The sequence below is a fragment of the Rhizophagus irregularis genome, chromosome 11, assembly GCF_026210795.1.
Source record: "Rhizophagus irregularis chromosome 11, complete sequence".
NCBI lineage: Eukaryota > Fungi > Glomeromycota > Glomeromycetes > Glomerales > Glomeraceae > Rhizophagus > Rhizophagus irregularis.
Genome location: NC_089439.1, coordinates 5,207,457 through 5,223,174, shown reverse-complemented (window position 1 = coordinate 5,223,174; position 15,718 = coordinate 5,207,457). Strand labels below are relative to the sequence as shown.

General features: G+C 30.5%; 4 protein-coding genes across 4 annotated transcripts; all 4 read left to right on the top strand.

Annotated features, from left to right (window-relative positions):
* Positions 1-3,790: 3,790 nt before the first annotated feature.
* OCT59_003611 (uncharacterized protein) lies at positions 3,791-4,057 on the top strand (the record flags this gene model as incomplete). Its single annotated transcript, XM_066145731.1, has 1 exon — positions 3,791-4,057. The coding sequence occupies one exon, from the start codon at positions 3,791-3,793 to the stop codon at positions 4,055-4,057; it is 267 nt and encodes an 88-aa protein (XP_065996426.1).
* A 432-nt stretch (positions 4,058-4,489) lies between these two features.
* On the top strand, positions 4,490-4,917 carry OCT59_003610 (uncharacterized protein; the record flags this gene model as incomplete). Its single annotated transcript, XM_066145730.1, has 2 exons — positions 4,490-4,597; positions 4,732-4,917. 2 exons carry the CDS (start codon positions 4,490-4,492, stop codon positions 4,915-4,917), a joined length of 294 nt encoding a protein of 97 aa, XP_065996425.1.
* Positions 4,918-7,160: 2,243 nt separating this feature from the next.
* On the top strand, positions 7,161-7,406 carry OCT59_003609 (uncharacterized protein; the record flags this gene model as incomplete). Its single annotated transcript, XM_066145729.1, has 1 exon — positions 7,161-7,406. The coding sequence occupies one exon, from the start codon at positions 7,161-7,163 to the stop codon at positions 7,404-7,406; it is 246 nt and encodes an 81-aa protein (XP_065996424.1).
* Positions 7,407-15,210: 7,804 nt separating this feature from the next.
* On the top strand, positions 15,211-15,626 carry OCT59_003608 (uncharacterized protein; the record flags this gene model as incomplete). Its single annotated transcript, XM_066145728.1, has 2 exons — positions 15,211-15,388; positions 15,466-15,626. 2 exons carry the CDS (start codon positions 15,211-15,213, stop codon positions 15,624-15,626), a joined length of 339 nt encoding a protein of 112 aa, XP_065996423.1.
* Positions 15,627-15,718: the final 92 nt, after the last annotated feature.

Sequence of the window (15,718 nt, the reverse complement as noted above, 5' to 3'; positions counted from 1 at the left end):
TCAGAAAAGAAAAGAAAGGCAGTAATTTCATGTAGATGATGTGAAAGAATTTGTAACTAGTATTGAGTTAAAATTTATTACTAATAAATTCATTATTTCGAATAGAAAAAGGAAAGACATCAGAAATGTCTAACTTATATGTTTAATGTCAAAGATAAGTTACTTAATGAACTTAAACCATCCTCATTATCTTGGGACGAATTCAATAATGATTGTGAGTTAATGATAAGTGAAAGTAGATTTCACAGCAATGAAGTATCTGAAACTGATGATGAACTCGCCTAAAAAGAAGTTAATATGAATATTAGACCGAAAAATAAGAAACCAACAGATAAACATGTTCTTCATGTTTATCATAAACTATGGAGGTCACGTCATGTAAGTAATTGTTTATTTGCTTTGAGTTTGCATAATTAATCAATTCTGATTACTGTTTTTTATTCAATAAGGTCGTAATTTTCTTCATTTATCTGATAACATTGGTAAGAAAATAACCCCTAACCCTAACCCTAACCCTAACCCTAACCCTAACCCTAACCCTAACCCTAACCCTAACCCTAACCCTAACCCTAACCCTAACCCTAACCCTCTAACCCTAACCCTAACCCTAACCCTAAACCCTAACCCTAACCCTAACCCTAACCCTAACCCTAACCCTAACCCTAACCCCTAACCCTAAACCCTAACCCTAACCCTAACCCTAACCCTAACCCTAACCCTAACCCTAACCCTAACCCTAACCCTAACCCTAACCCTAACCCTAACCCTAACCCTAACCCTAACCCTAACCCTAACCCTAACCCTAACCCTAACCCTAACCCTAACCCTAACCCTAACCCTAACCCTAACCCCAACCCTAACCCTAACCCTAACCCTAACCCTAACCCTAACCCTAACCCTAACCCTAACCCTAACCCTAACCCTAACCCTAACCCTAACCCTAACCCTAACCCTAACCCTAACCCTAACCCTAACCCTAACCCTAACCCCAACCCTAACCCTAACCCTAACCTTAACCCTAACCCTAACCCTAACCCTAACCCTAACCCTAACCCTAACCCTAACCCTAACCCTAACCCTAACCCTAACCCTAACCCTAACCCTAACCCTAACCCTAACCCTAACCCTAACCCTAACCCTAACCCTAACCCTAACCCTAACCCTAACCCTAACCCCAACCCTAACCCTAACCCTAACCCTAACCCTAACCCTAACCCTAACCCTAACCCTAACCCTGTCCCTAACCCTAACCCTAACCCTAACCCTAACCCTAACCCTAACCCTAACCCTAACCCTAACCCTAACCCTAACCCTAACCCTAACCCTAACCCTAACCCTAACCCTAACCCCTAACCCTAACCCTAACCCTAACCCTAACCCTAACCCTAACCCTAACCCTAACCCTAACCCTAACCCTAACCTAACCCTAACCCTAACCCTAACCCTAACCCTAACCCTAACCCTAACCCAACCCTAACCCTAACCCTAACCCTAACCCTAACCCTAACCCTAACCCTAACCCTAACCCTAACCCTAACCCTAACCCTAACCCTAAACCCTAACCCTAACCCTAACCCTAACCCTACCCTAACCCTAACCCTAACCCTAACCCTAAACCTAACCCTAACCCTAACCCTAACCCTAACCCTAACCCCAACCCTAACCCTAACCCTAACCCTAACCCTAACCCTAACCCTAACCCTAACCCCTAACCCTAACCCTAACCCTAACCCCTTGGGATTCTATAAAATATTTAACAAAATATATTTTATTAATTTTATAATATACCAAATTTTTACATAAAATTTATTATATCAAACCATAAATATTGTAAATTTAATTTTTTTTCTTTTTTCATATCATAATAAAGGACCCCAAATATCTCCAAAACAAATCATAAGTTCACACCTGGCAGATTGGCCCATTTTTGCAGAAGAAAATTTGCAAAATATCTCAGCATCCGCATCCAATTTTGATGAACTTTTTTTTAAAATTGGTAGAAGCTAAATGGGAGCTACAATATAAAAAAGTTCATTAAAATTGAATTACCTGGATGCCGAGATATTTACAAAAAACGATTTTTTGAGCTCAGCAAAAGTGCAAGGCGTGTTTTCAAAATCCATTATGACCTTTATATTAGATATCCGGGTCCTCATAATAATAAGTTAAATTTAACTTCTAATATATATATAAACTTTTACTTAATTTAAAATAATTAATCATAAAATTTAATAAACAAATTCCTATCTCAAAATCGATATTGATAAATCTAAATCACACATGAACCTCGATGTATTCCAGTAGCTTTTCGGTCCATTCATCACATGTCGTACAAACAGTCATCATAGTATAATTTTAACAACACTAAAACATATCAGGATTCATTAAGAACAATTTACGGCATTATATCCCAAATCAATTACAGAATCCAGTTTGGGGAAATAAACAACAAAACAAACATAGTAGTGTATTTCAGTTAAATAACCAATGTGCAATGTAAGAAAATTTTATCAAAAACTTGATAAAAAAATAGGGGCGTATAGGGCTTCTAACAATAATAGGTGATTTAATTTAATTATGAAATACAATTAAGCTGAACAAAAAGGGACAAAATGATAAAAAATAAATAAAACAAAAATTCAATAAACTTTGAAATAATATTATAAGCACTATATCTATAGCGAACATGTAACTTCTCATAAAAGTAGTTAAATATCCAGAAAGTCGCAATATAAGACACAAATTATCATTTGCCGTATAAAACTATACGACATACTACTAAATTTGGAAAGTTTAATTAGGAAATATGTAATTCGAAGGAATGTGTAATTTTCTCTTGAGTAATAGATCGATTAATTTTAATCTGATCATCATTGCTACTGGTTAAATCAACTTCCGTAAAATTTGAATTATTTATTAATAAATTTACTGATCCATCTTGATTTGAATTATTATTTATCAAGTATTAATCCATATTTTCGATAATTCTTCTGGGGCTTATGTTCCTTTTGAAATCATATCTTTTCAGATGCGGACGAGTCAGTCGTTTACATTTATTACAATAACAACGAACTTTTCGATTTACTTTCATTATTGCAGTCAATATGGGGGATTATTAGAAACTTTTACGAAAGATTTTTTGTTTTTCAATAATTTTTTGGCATTACAAATGATTGCTTTTATTTTACTATGGGAATTTTTTTGATTCTTTAATAATTTTAATAATTAATATTCTATTAAATTGTCGTACAAAAATTAAAAATACATCAAATAATTTAGTTTTTTCTAAAAAGGTAACTAAATTGTAGTCTAAATATAATTTAACCATAAATATATAAAGACTAAAGATGTAATATGGAATTATTTTTGAAGGTATATAAGGTCGGTAACTATTACAATATACATACAACACTTTTGTTACATTACAATACAATATTATAATTATTATATAGTATAAAATAGCCAACAACGTTTTGACACAAGCTCACATATTCGTCATTCATTAAGGATGAATATTTCAAAATATCATCAGTATTCATCAAGTCGTTCACCTGAAAGAAAAAATTATTCTCGTCATCATCTTTCGGGAAATCAAAATTCAAGATACTCTCATTATTCATCACAGCGTAAAAATTCTCCTATCTTTAAGATCATGAATTAATAATTTAATAATTTTTTAAAAATTATAAGAGATCTTTTTTTCCGGATAAGCCAACTTAATTTCCAAGTATCTGAAGGAATAAGTCATTCTAATATTCAAAGTAGCCATTCACCAACTGTTCAGAAATATATGGAATATGATAATGATCATTCATTAAGCATCAGAAATTCGAGAAGATATGATAATGATCGCTCAAGCATTACTAGGGATTCAAGAGAATATGATAAAAATCATTCATCAAGCTTCATAGGTTCGAGAGGATATAATAATGATCGCTCAAGTATTATCAGGGATTCAAGAAAATATGATAAAGGTCATTCATCGAGCTTCATAGGTTTAAGATCAAAAAGATATACGATAATAGTTATTCGTCAAAAGAATATGATAATGGTATAATAATATTATTTTTGTAGAAATTTTTTTTAAAAACTAATAATAATATTAATTTGTAGTGAAAAGCTTTAAGCAGTAGGTTGTCAACTCACTTACAGAAAAAGTTCAAAGTACAAGAATTCTCAATCAAAACCGCTAGAGTAGATGATATATTTCAATCAACTCAATATAATTGAATAATATCACCTCCAGAAACAAAAGCTGGCTACTACCGCCGTATGCTCAAAACGTTCTCGACGATATAAATGAAGAACAATATAAGAATTTTTATATAAATTATTCTATTAACAATTACTATATTTTTTTCTTTGAATATTATTAACCTTTTTTTTAATTAAGGATGAAGTAGTGCAGATTCTTAATGGCCTTGACGATACATTTCAACTGGATCATACCAAAAGATGGACTGAAATCGCCTAATATGTCACAAAAAAAATGATGAAAGAGATAGATAAAGCCATAAAGGGAAGATTTCAGTACAAAGACACAGAATTGAAGTGGATTTTGCAACAATTGCATCATCATCATCATGAGAATTGGAAGGTTAATCTTGATCCATAAAAAGTCAAATCAGAAAAGAAAAGAAAGGCACTAATTCTCATAGAGATGATGTGAGTAATTTGTAACTAGTCTATTGAGTTAAAATTTATTACTAATAAATTCATTATTTCGAATAGAAAAAGGAAAGACATCAGAAATGTCTAACTTATATGTTTAATGTCAAAGATAAGTTACTTAATGAACTTAAACCATCCTCATTATCTTGGGACGAATTCAATAATGATTGTGAGTTAATGATAAGTGAAAGTAGATTTCACAGTGTTTCGAGAAGATCCGAAACTGATTTGGCTGAACTCGCCTAAAAAGAAAGTTAATATGAATATTAGAGACCGGAAAAATAAAAGAAACCAACAGATAAACATGTTCTTCATGTTTATCATAAACTATGGAGGTCACGTCATGTAAGTAATTGTTTATTTGCTTTGAAGTTTGCATAATTAATCAATTCCCGATTACTGTTTTTTATTCAATAAGCGTCGTAATTTTCTTCATTTATCCGATAATTGGTAAGAAAATAAGTCACGTAAAAACTTTTTGTCACCGTTGGTATGATGACAAAAAATGGTATGATGATTCTAAGCCACCTAAATCAGCTCTAAGTTAGGCGATCTCTCAGTCATATGATGATAATAATGACCATCATTTAGAGATTAGTACCAAAGTTAGCAGTGAAGAGGAAAATGAGAAAAATTATTAGTATATTATTATTCGTATAGCTTAATATTGCTTGTATTATAATAACTTGCGATACTGTTAATTCAATGTAAATTAAGTATTGCATTTAAATTATTTATTACTATTTATGTATAATAAGTATAATACATGTATATAAATAAAAGCATAATATAACTTTCAGCATTAAAACGTTAAAATATCAATAAATAATAATTTAAACATCAGATATGAAAAAGGGAACTATCAGTTTTGATATTTGCACAATATTTATCCGATTGGTAATCCGGTTCTTCATAATATTTGTGAAATATAGTTTACTGATGTTGTCCAGAATCTAAACATTAATCAGCATGGAATCGAAAATGATTATCGGGATGTTATAGTGGTACAATTAATGAAGAATCAATAAAGAATCGGGCTGATAATTCTTTACCGATATACCATCATTCGACCAGTGTATGTGTCAGAGGTATGGATTGCTTGGTTCGGCCTTCGGCCTCACGTGCCCTTTGTTCGACCTTTAGCCTCACGGGCATGTTTTGCAATCTACTTGCTGACAGAATTGTAAACAAGCTGGGTTGGCTTTTTGGGTGGATTGGATAGTAATAATCATAGTTTGCAATAGATGCTAAATCTGAGTTTGAAAGCATTTTGGCCTTTTTTATTTTTGCGTACTTGGTGCTGTTAAAATAACTCAAAATTGCTTTAGATTACCTTATTGTTTTCATAGTTGAATTCGATTTTGGAGGCTATTAGGCAATATACCTGTATCCTATTAAATCACCTTTTGGAGTGATTCTAGCATGCTTTTTCCTTATTGCATGCTATATACCCTCAAAATGACGCTATAAGGCTATAAATCTTACATACCTTTTTGCTATCCTAGCGGCTATAGAAAGTTAAGAATGATAGCAGAAGAGTGCGCTTGATTTTTTATATAGCAGGAATGCAGGATTGGCTTACTGAACAGATTGACGGAAGGATAGGAAGTGATGGTTAGATTTTATGGTTAAATTTAACTTTGTGGACGGTTTTGAGGGTAATTTGGCTCTATAGCTAAGTGGGCTTAAATGGCTGATTAGCGGGTACTATGAGGAACTTAATGGTGACACTGTATGAGCTATAAAGGCTAAAATATTGGGTGTCCCAGAACTGGCAAATTTGCACTACTACTCTTGACTTTGTAAACATAATAATCAACACTCTTGGATCAGATTTGAATCAACTACAACTTTTAAATTTTATTGTTCATAATCTGTAAATTTATCCAAAAAACCACATAAAAATTTGGATATTAAAAAATAACATAATCGAGAACAAATGGAAAGATTTTCATGTAATGGATATATATTAAGATTGTGATTGATAATAGTATTCAGACAGCAAACATTGTAATGCAGCATGATTTACTACATGTTCAACCTGAGAAATATAATGTTTCAAATGAAGTAAAAAATTCTATTCGTCAACAAATTCATTTAGTACCAAAAGATATTTTTTCAATACTTGAATCCATATATTCAGAACTTACACAGAAACAAGTCTATTATTGGTAGATACAGGCTATTCAAGAACAATACAAAAAAGATAATAACCAATTTGTTTCAGCATAAATTCTCTTAGAACCAGCTCAATTTAACAAATTACTGTTGAATATTACATCTGAAATTCAATATCTTGGATTTATTACATCTTTTTTTGACTAATTAAAAAATAATAAAGAAGTAGTTGTAGATGCAACTTGTAAGAATAATTTATTTTTAAAATATTTTTTATTATATTTTATTAATATTTATTATATTGAAAATTTGGATTGAAAAGTTTTTTCTTTAGCCGGTCTAAACAAAAACAAAAGTGAAGATTACACAAGATGATAAATGAAGTTACATGTGTAGTAATAACGAAAGGGAAAGAAAATTGCCAAGCTCTGGGCAATCTACACAAGAGTAATCAGGACAACAACGCATTCTCAACACAGCACACGAATAACGAACGGTCACAACAACAACAAAAAAGATACAAAGCGGGTGGTGAAGCAGAAAAGGAAAATATACATCCAGAAACAAATGAACCAACAGTTGAAAAGGGGATTTTCAAAAGAATCAAAACAACATAGAAGAAGTAGTTGATTCATTGACAAGTGAAGAAAGTACTAATGTATTCTTAGCAAGACAAAGGCTAAGATTTGTTAAGGAGAATTTGAATAAACAAGAAATGAAAGATTCAATATTTTTAGAGTTGAACATTGCAGCACACAATATAGATGGGATTGCTAGTGTCCCGTCTATACAGAAACTTCATAACTTATTGGAATTTATTAATGAAAATAGCATCGATATTATAGCTATATCAGAAACTAATATAGACTATCGACAGGAATATTATATAAACCAGGACATTAAGTCAAAAGTCTATTCGATAATCTTCAGTGAATGTGATCAAAAAACTAAAAGATCAGGAACGGCACTTGTGATCCATAACAGATGGATGAAACATCATTACTCAATAGTGCGCATATCCCCATATATCATAATAGCTAAATTCCTGTTCGTACAAAGAGAAATATAGGTATGGTCAATATACGCTGCTCCTAACGATCAAGACATGAGGAAAAGTTTGATCGATGAATTGAAAATGGCTATGGAGGGACATAACCGATCAGTTCATAACACCATAATACTGCACATTGTATTAGGCGATTTCAATGACACAATTAATAATAAAATAGATCGATCGCCTAGCACCAGACAACCAGGATCTCAATTTCTAATACAATTATCGCAGTTAGGTCTCTATGATATGTGCCGAGTTCTCTATCTGGATGCAGAGTTATTCACACATGAGAAATGGGATAAAAACAAAAATAGATCAGCTCTATCTCAAAATCGGAAGATTGATCAAATCTGGATCACATATGAACCTGATGCGATTCCAGTAGAATTTTTGTTGCACTCATTACAGATGGTCACAAACAGTCACCATAGTATTATATCAACAACGCTAAATATATCAGGATTCATTAGAAACAATTTCCGGCATTGTGTTCCAGATCAATTACAGGATCCAGATTTACATCAAGATAAACGTATAGTGGATATCAGTAAAATAACCAATGTGCAATGGAAAAATTTTACTGAAACATTAGATAGGGAAATAGAATCATGGGACTTCCAACAACTAATAGAGGGAATTAATTATGAAATACAATTAGGGGACGAAAAGAGCACTGATGGAGAAGAAATAAAACGTAGATTTAATGAGCTTTGGAATAATATTATAAGTGCTATATCTATAGTGATGAATATAGAACTTCCCATGAAATTAGTTAAATATCCAGGAAGTCACAATACAAGACATAAGTTAACATTTGCAGATAAAACTATGTGACATACTACTAAATTGGAAAGTTTAATTAGAAAAATCTGTAAAGATCAGGACTTTATTGCCGCCAAAGATGCATACTGGATAGATTATTGGCTGAACAGATTTAATAAATATAATGATGATTATAAAAGGAAAGAATACGATAAATTCATAGATAAGTATGAGGAAATTATTATTCCTACACACAGCCTTTTTAGTGACACATGGATTAATATTATTAAAGATGTAGTTAAAAAAAGAATTAAAATAGACAAAAATTATTTACAAGTACAACGTTTAAGCAAGATCCAAGATAGCATAGAAAAACGTTGCAACATTATACACTCAAATATTCCTAAGTGGTTACTTTCCACATAAGATGTTGTTAAGGAACACATTATTATTGATCGAGCAGTAATATCCAGCGAGAATGAAAGTGTTAAACTAGCGCTTGATCCTAATACAATTAGAACCCATGCAAAAGATACTTTTGCAGGAATTTTACGAAAATGTAATACTAAATCGATAGAGCAAGACGTTTTCTGGAGCAATATATATAGGCCAAATGGTGAATTTACTGAGTGTATGGCTAGGACCCCAGATATCTAATATAAAGGTCATAATGGACTTTTGGCCAAAAACACCCCTTTTTGCTGAAACTCAAAAAATCGTTTTTTGTAAATATCTCAGCATCCAGTAATTCAATTTTAATGAACTTTTTTTATTTTGTAGCCCTCATTTAGCTCTACAATTTAAAAAACAATTCATCAAAATTGGACCACTGGATGCCGAGATATTTACAAAAAACGATTTTTTGAGCCCCTGAAAAATGGGCCAATCTGCCGAAAGTGTGACTTATGACCTGTTTTGGAGATATCCGGGGTCCTGTATGGCTAATTTAATAAATGAGATAACGTTAGAAGAATGGCAGCAAACACTTGAACAGGTGAACACAAACTCAGCGCCAGGTCCTTTAGGCATTGGATATACTATAATCAAACACATTTCAGACAAATCCAGCTCCATCATATTAAAGATCATAAATTTGTCCCTGAAAATAGGAGTTGTACCAGACCAGTGAAAACAGTCACTTATTCATCCGATTCCAAAACCACAAAAATTTGATTATATTTTGGCCAACACGCGTCCCATAGCATTGCTAGATAATATCAAGAAATCTGTCACCAAATTATTGACAAACCGATTAAGTACAATTTTGACACATAATAAAGTTTTACGCAGATTGAATTTTTGCGGTCTTAAGGAAGAAGATACAGCAATACCGTTACATTTAATGAATGATATAATTGAAGATGCAAGGGAAAATGGAAAAAAACTCTGGATGGTAACCCAAGATATGATGAAAGCATACGATTCAGTTAGCTTAGAGAGTTTACAGCTTGCACTAAGAAGGTTAGACATACCAGAAAAATTTATTTTATGGATTACAGGATTATTCAAAGATAGACAAATAAGCGTAATTACAGCATTTGGCCTAATTCAACCTTCATAGGGGGAGATGGTATTGACCAGGGTGATGCAATTTCACCTTTACTCTGGAGAATTTTTTACGATCCTTTGCTTGTAGCTATTCAACAAGCATGCAATCAATAACAAGGATATGAAATGGTAAACACTTGGCCAGTGGATATTCAGGATCGTTTAACATAGCAACAATATAGACTAAGAGTACCAGTTATAGCCTATATGGATGATACGAGTTATTTGGATAGTTCGGGAGATAAAATTCAGGCATCAATTAATATAGCCACACAATTCTATCATTTCCATGATGTAGATATAAATGGGAAAAAGTCTGAGCTGATGGTAATAAATCCTAAAGTGCCTAGAGATGAATTATATATCACTATTGGACGTGACAACTCAAAGGTCCAAGCCACAGATAAAGAGATACGGTATTTAGGATGCTACTTCTCTTCTTCCAATTTAAGGAAAAGATCAATCAAAAGAATCAAGGATATAATTGAAAAATTTTTGAATCCTATTAGAAGAAAACGTATTACAGTAGGACATATTGCATATCTTATTAATCATGCTTCTTATCCCAAAAGTGGTATATGTGGCCCAATTAATGACATTATCAGAAAATGAATGGAATCTTTTGTTTACTCCAGTGATTAAATTAGTTAAGCAGATATGTGGGTTGCCTAGAAGTTATCCAACATCAGCAATATATCATCGATACATCTTAGGAATTAATAATCCATGGGATCAAATATGTGCAAATCAGATCACTACCTTTTATATCTAATAAATAGTAATTCACCGGCATCTAGTTCTATAATGATAAGATGTAGGACTGCACAGTTGCGTTTGGCCATACATGACAATATTTTTGAACATGAATCAGGATTATTATTTCTAGGACATCAAGAAGCAAAATCTAATCTAAGTCTACATAATATTATTATAGCCCAGAAATTAAACATTATCATACAACAAGATTACATAAATAGGTCAACATGGACTATTAGTGGTGGAAATATGCCTATTAGAGAAATATTTATAACACATAGATGCCTCAATTTATTACGAAAAATTGGAACTTCAAATTCATACCCACTTATTTATGTTAGCCAATTGATGTACCTTCTGGACATATAACTATAGCTGAACGCGTTATCATTTCATTGCAGGGCTATCAGCAAAAGGACGCATAGCCAAATGGTTTCAATTATTAACCCGATGGATTAAGGGAATATTAGCACTAGAAATGCCTAGATATTCCTTATTTAACTTTTTGAATAATATATTACAACCGGTATCAGAAGACAAGCGAAAATACCCATATGTTATAATAAAAGATAAAAATAATGAAATCTCAGTAGGATTTGTTAAGAAAAGAATACAGATAAAGAAAAATGAGGAAAAAATTGAATGTTTAATTATAGAAGTTTGTAATATTGAAATATGTTCAGATAATTCTCAAAAAGCAATTATTCAGAAACAGGAATATCCCAAGATGATTACAATAACCCAATATAATGCATTAGTATTACCAATTTTTATTCGTTTATCAACAGGTGCAATTACACATATCGACTGGTATTATATAGTGGAATCGTTAAATAGAATTAAAAATATTTCAGCAAATAGTGATATACAACAATTGGAAAAAACACCTATAATTAATTTGAATGAAGATAATTTAGGTCTATGGATCAATCGATAGATCGAACAAAATACACTTAAACAAGAACTTACAAATATAAGACATCAATTAAAGTTATTGAAAAACATTGAATATTATACAGATGGATCATTAGCTAATCAGACTATAGATAATAATGACCTTTTACATAGAGCAGATAATACTACTGTGGATTTAGGAGCAGCATTCTATACAAGTAATGAATTAGGAGAATTTTCAGTATATTCATGTTTATCTTTATGTCCATCATCAACCAGGATAGAAATAGTAGCTATTTTCTTGGCATTGTTGACAGCACCAGAAAATTCTAATGTAACTATTTATATAGACAGCTTAGGTGCTATTAATTCAATTAATTCAGCTTTTAATTCAATAACTAGAACATGGCTTAAAAAGACCAATAATCTAATTATTATTAAAATAATTATGCTGATCAGAGAAGCATCTATAAATTTAAAGTTGGTTAAAATAAAGGCATAATAGGCAATGATATAGCTGATAAATTAGCAAAGAAAGGACTAAGGTTGCTTGCCGAAACCTAGGGGTTTAGGCAAGATGGCGTTTCGCCAAAAAGCGAAATACTGCCGAAACTATATTAAAGTTATATTAAAAAACTGGCGAAACTTTGGAGAAAGGCGAAACTGCCGAAACTTATTATAAATGCCGAAACTGCCAAAACTCTGCCAAAACTATAATAAATCTATAGTAAAATTTTGACGAAACTAATCGTAGGATTTTGAAGAGGTTTAGACAAGCAACCTTAGAAAGGACGATGTGGAAACAATTTATTCAGGAATAATATAGATTTTATTAATAATATATTATCTTATTTTCCTGTTTTTATAGATAAACCTATTGAAGTTAATATTAGAAGATTTATTTTGAAAATATTAGCTACAGGTGAAGCTACTGAATGGTTATTGTTAAAAAATAATCAGAAATTATGTTATGGAGATGTTAATCAGATAGACTGGAAAATTACTTGGCTTATTTTCCATTATTGCAAGGGGTTTTACTGCAATAGTATGAGAATCAACTATTTATGGACTTTTATAGCAAAATTATTTCATAAAATCCTTCCATTAGGATCAATTTTAGCAATAAGAAAACTAAAACTCTACAAGGAAATGAAATGTATTATGAAATGTAATAAGAAAGAAAATTGAAACCATTTATTTGAATGTCAAGCATATGAGGTAACTTGGCAAAAAATATTGGAAATTACAACAAAAGAATCTATAATTATATGTTTGAAACAAAAACAAATTAGATGCCAAGGTGAAGATTTTATTAGAAAAGTATTACAAAACATATTAGGAATTACAGCAAAGTCAGAAAAATTTCAAAAGTTCCAACATTTGGCATTAGAAGTAAAAGTTGAAACTTGTCTATCAATAAGATTACAAAAAGACTTCAAGATATCTCTTGCTGAGGCATAGACACTTATGGCTAACATTTTAATTTGATTTATTCTAGCATTTAAAGAATTAATATGGAAACCAAAATGTGAACAAGTTATTTTATGAGAAAAAAGAGAAGGTATTTCTCGAACAGATAAAATTACTTCAGAATCCAAAGCAAAGGACAATTCAAATCAACTTTCAGAATTCAAAGTAAAGGACAATTCAAATCAACTTACAAATAAAGTTAAAGATTTACAAATGGAAAAAGTAGATCGATTACAAAAATCAGTCTCTTTGGTAAAGAAATCTATGGATACCTTTGTAAGGAAATACATATGTGAAGATTGGATTCCAATAAAAAAGAAAGTTGATAAGATTACGTTATACATGAGCAAAAAATTATTGGATTAATTGATACAAAAATAATATTTTTATTCTTTTCTTATTTATATTTATTTTTATTTATAATTTTAGACATATATATAATTTATTAATTATTGTTAATTTTATTTTTATTTTTAATTTTGTTTTTGTTTTTCTTTTAATGCTTTATTTTTGTTTATACTTTTAGATTATGGTATATTATTTTGCTATGCTTTTTGGTTACTTTTATTCTTAATTTTAATTTTATTGGTAATATAATATCTAATGGTTGATCGGACTGGCCTGGAGCTGGAAGTATCATTCATAGAATATTTGTAATTATTATGTAGTCCAAATATATTCTAATAAAATGGTACATGATTCAACATTTAAAAAAAAAAAATATTTATTATATTAATTATATTATGTATTTTTAGATAAAACAAACACACTTGAATTTGAATTATATGCAGCAATTGGACAAATTGATGGTTGTGGATATCCTATAGCTTATTTATTTTTAAATAATGCAAAAAAAAGTGATGGAATACGAACAGCAATTCTTACTGAATTTTTTCAAAGTCTTAAACAAAATGGTCTTATAAACCTTAGGTTTTTTCTAACACATAAAGATTGGGCTCAAATTAGTACTGTACGACAAGTTTAGCCAGATATAAAAGTTCAATTATGTCTTTAGCACTTAAAGAAAGCAGTAAAAAAATGATTATCTGATAACATATTATCAAAAACAAATAATTATAGTGCTAGTTTTACTAAATTGAATATTGATTTTATTGATGAAAACTTTGCACCTTTGATTTCAGATAATCACAAAATATTGCAGCCAAAAAATAGAAAAACCTTTGAAGTTTGCCCAAAAAATTTGTGAGAAGACATTAAAATTAATTACAATTTACAAAGCATTTTCATCTTCATTCTCTAATTCCAAATGATAGTAATGAATATTTTTCAACTGATAAAATTTGGATTATATCTGTTAAAGAAATGTATGATTTTTGTATTAAATATGATCTTAGAAATATTTGGGCATATATATGGATGAACATGGTATCAAAAAGACCATTGGATTTTATGAATCCGTCTTATACATGCCCTTTACCCAAATTATTTTGGACTGCCGTAATTATAAGTAAAATCCCAAATTCAATTATGGCATCCCAAATTATTTTGGCACTTTACATAGTAAATTATATATAAACCGAATGAATTATAGCATCCCAAATTATAATTATGGCATCCCAAAATAATTTGGGCAGCATGTATAGCTCGTGCAGCAAATTCTGATAAATTATGCTTATTTAAAACAACTATATTAATTGAATCCCATTGGAAGGTAGCTATAGTTAAGCGGATTTTTTGCCCAAATTCTTCAAACTTAGATTAGATTTGATGGTCTTTATTATTATTAATCGATTACTTCCATATCATCAACAATGTCAATTCCAAATTTTACAAGGAAAAGAGAAACCTTTATGGAAAAAAGAATTTAAAAAAGAATGGAAAAAATGTAAGAAACATGAAAATAAAAAAAATTTCATATAACAAATACTGAAAAATGGGTTTGTAGCTGTTATGCATTTCTTTTAAGTCAATGGCTTATGTGTTATTATCTTGTATTATTACAAAAAAATTTAGGAAATGATCTGTCATTTTTCACAAAAGTGAAAAGACAAGGAGTTTATTCATTTTTGAAATATGAAAAGAGTAATCAAGTAAAAGAAAATGATGTCAATTTGCAAAAGAATCAAACATGTGTAGTAAGTATAAGATCAAATGGTAAATTTTCAAAAAATTTATTGTTATTATTTTATAATTATAAATATTACTAATTCTTAATTTTCTTTTTCTATAAGTTTTGCGTGATACTACAAATAATTTAGGCATCAATAATAATAGCATGCAAGATGATAAAGAAATAAAAAATGGTGAATTAATTTTTGCCAAACTGGAAACTTATTTAGATAATGCTAAAAAAATAGTTATAGAACAACACCAAGTAAAAAATTATCGCTGAGCCAACTCTGTAATTAAAAATTTTTCAGGAATGAAAAAGGTAGTTGATGACATTAAATCATATTCAAGAAGAACTACTTTTCCACGCACTTG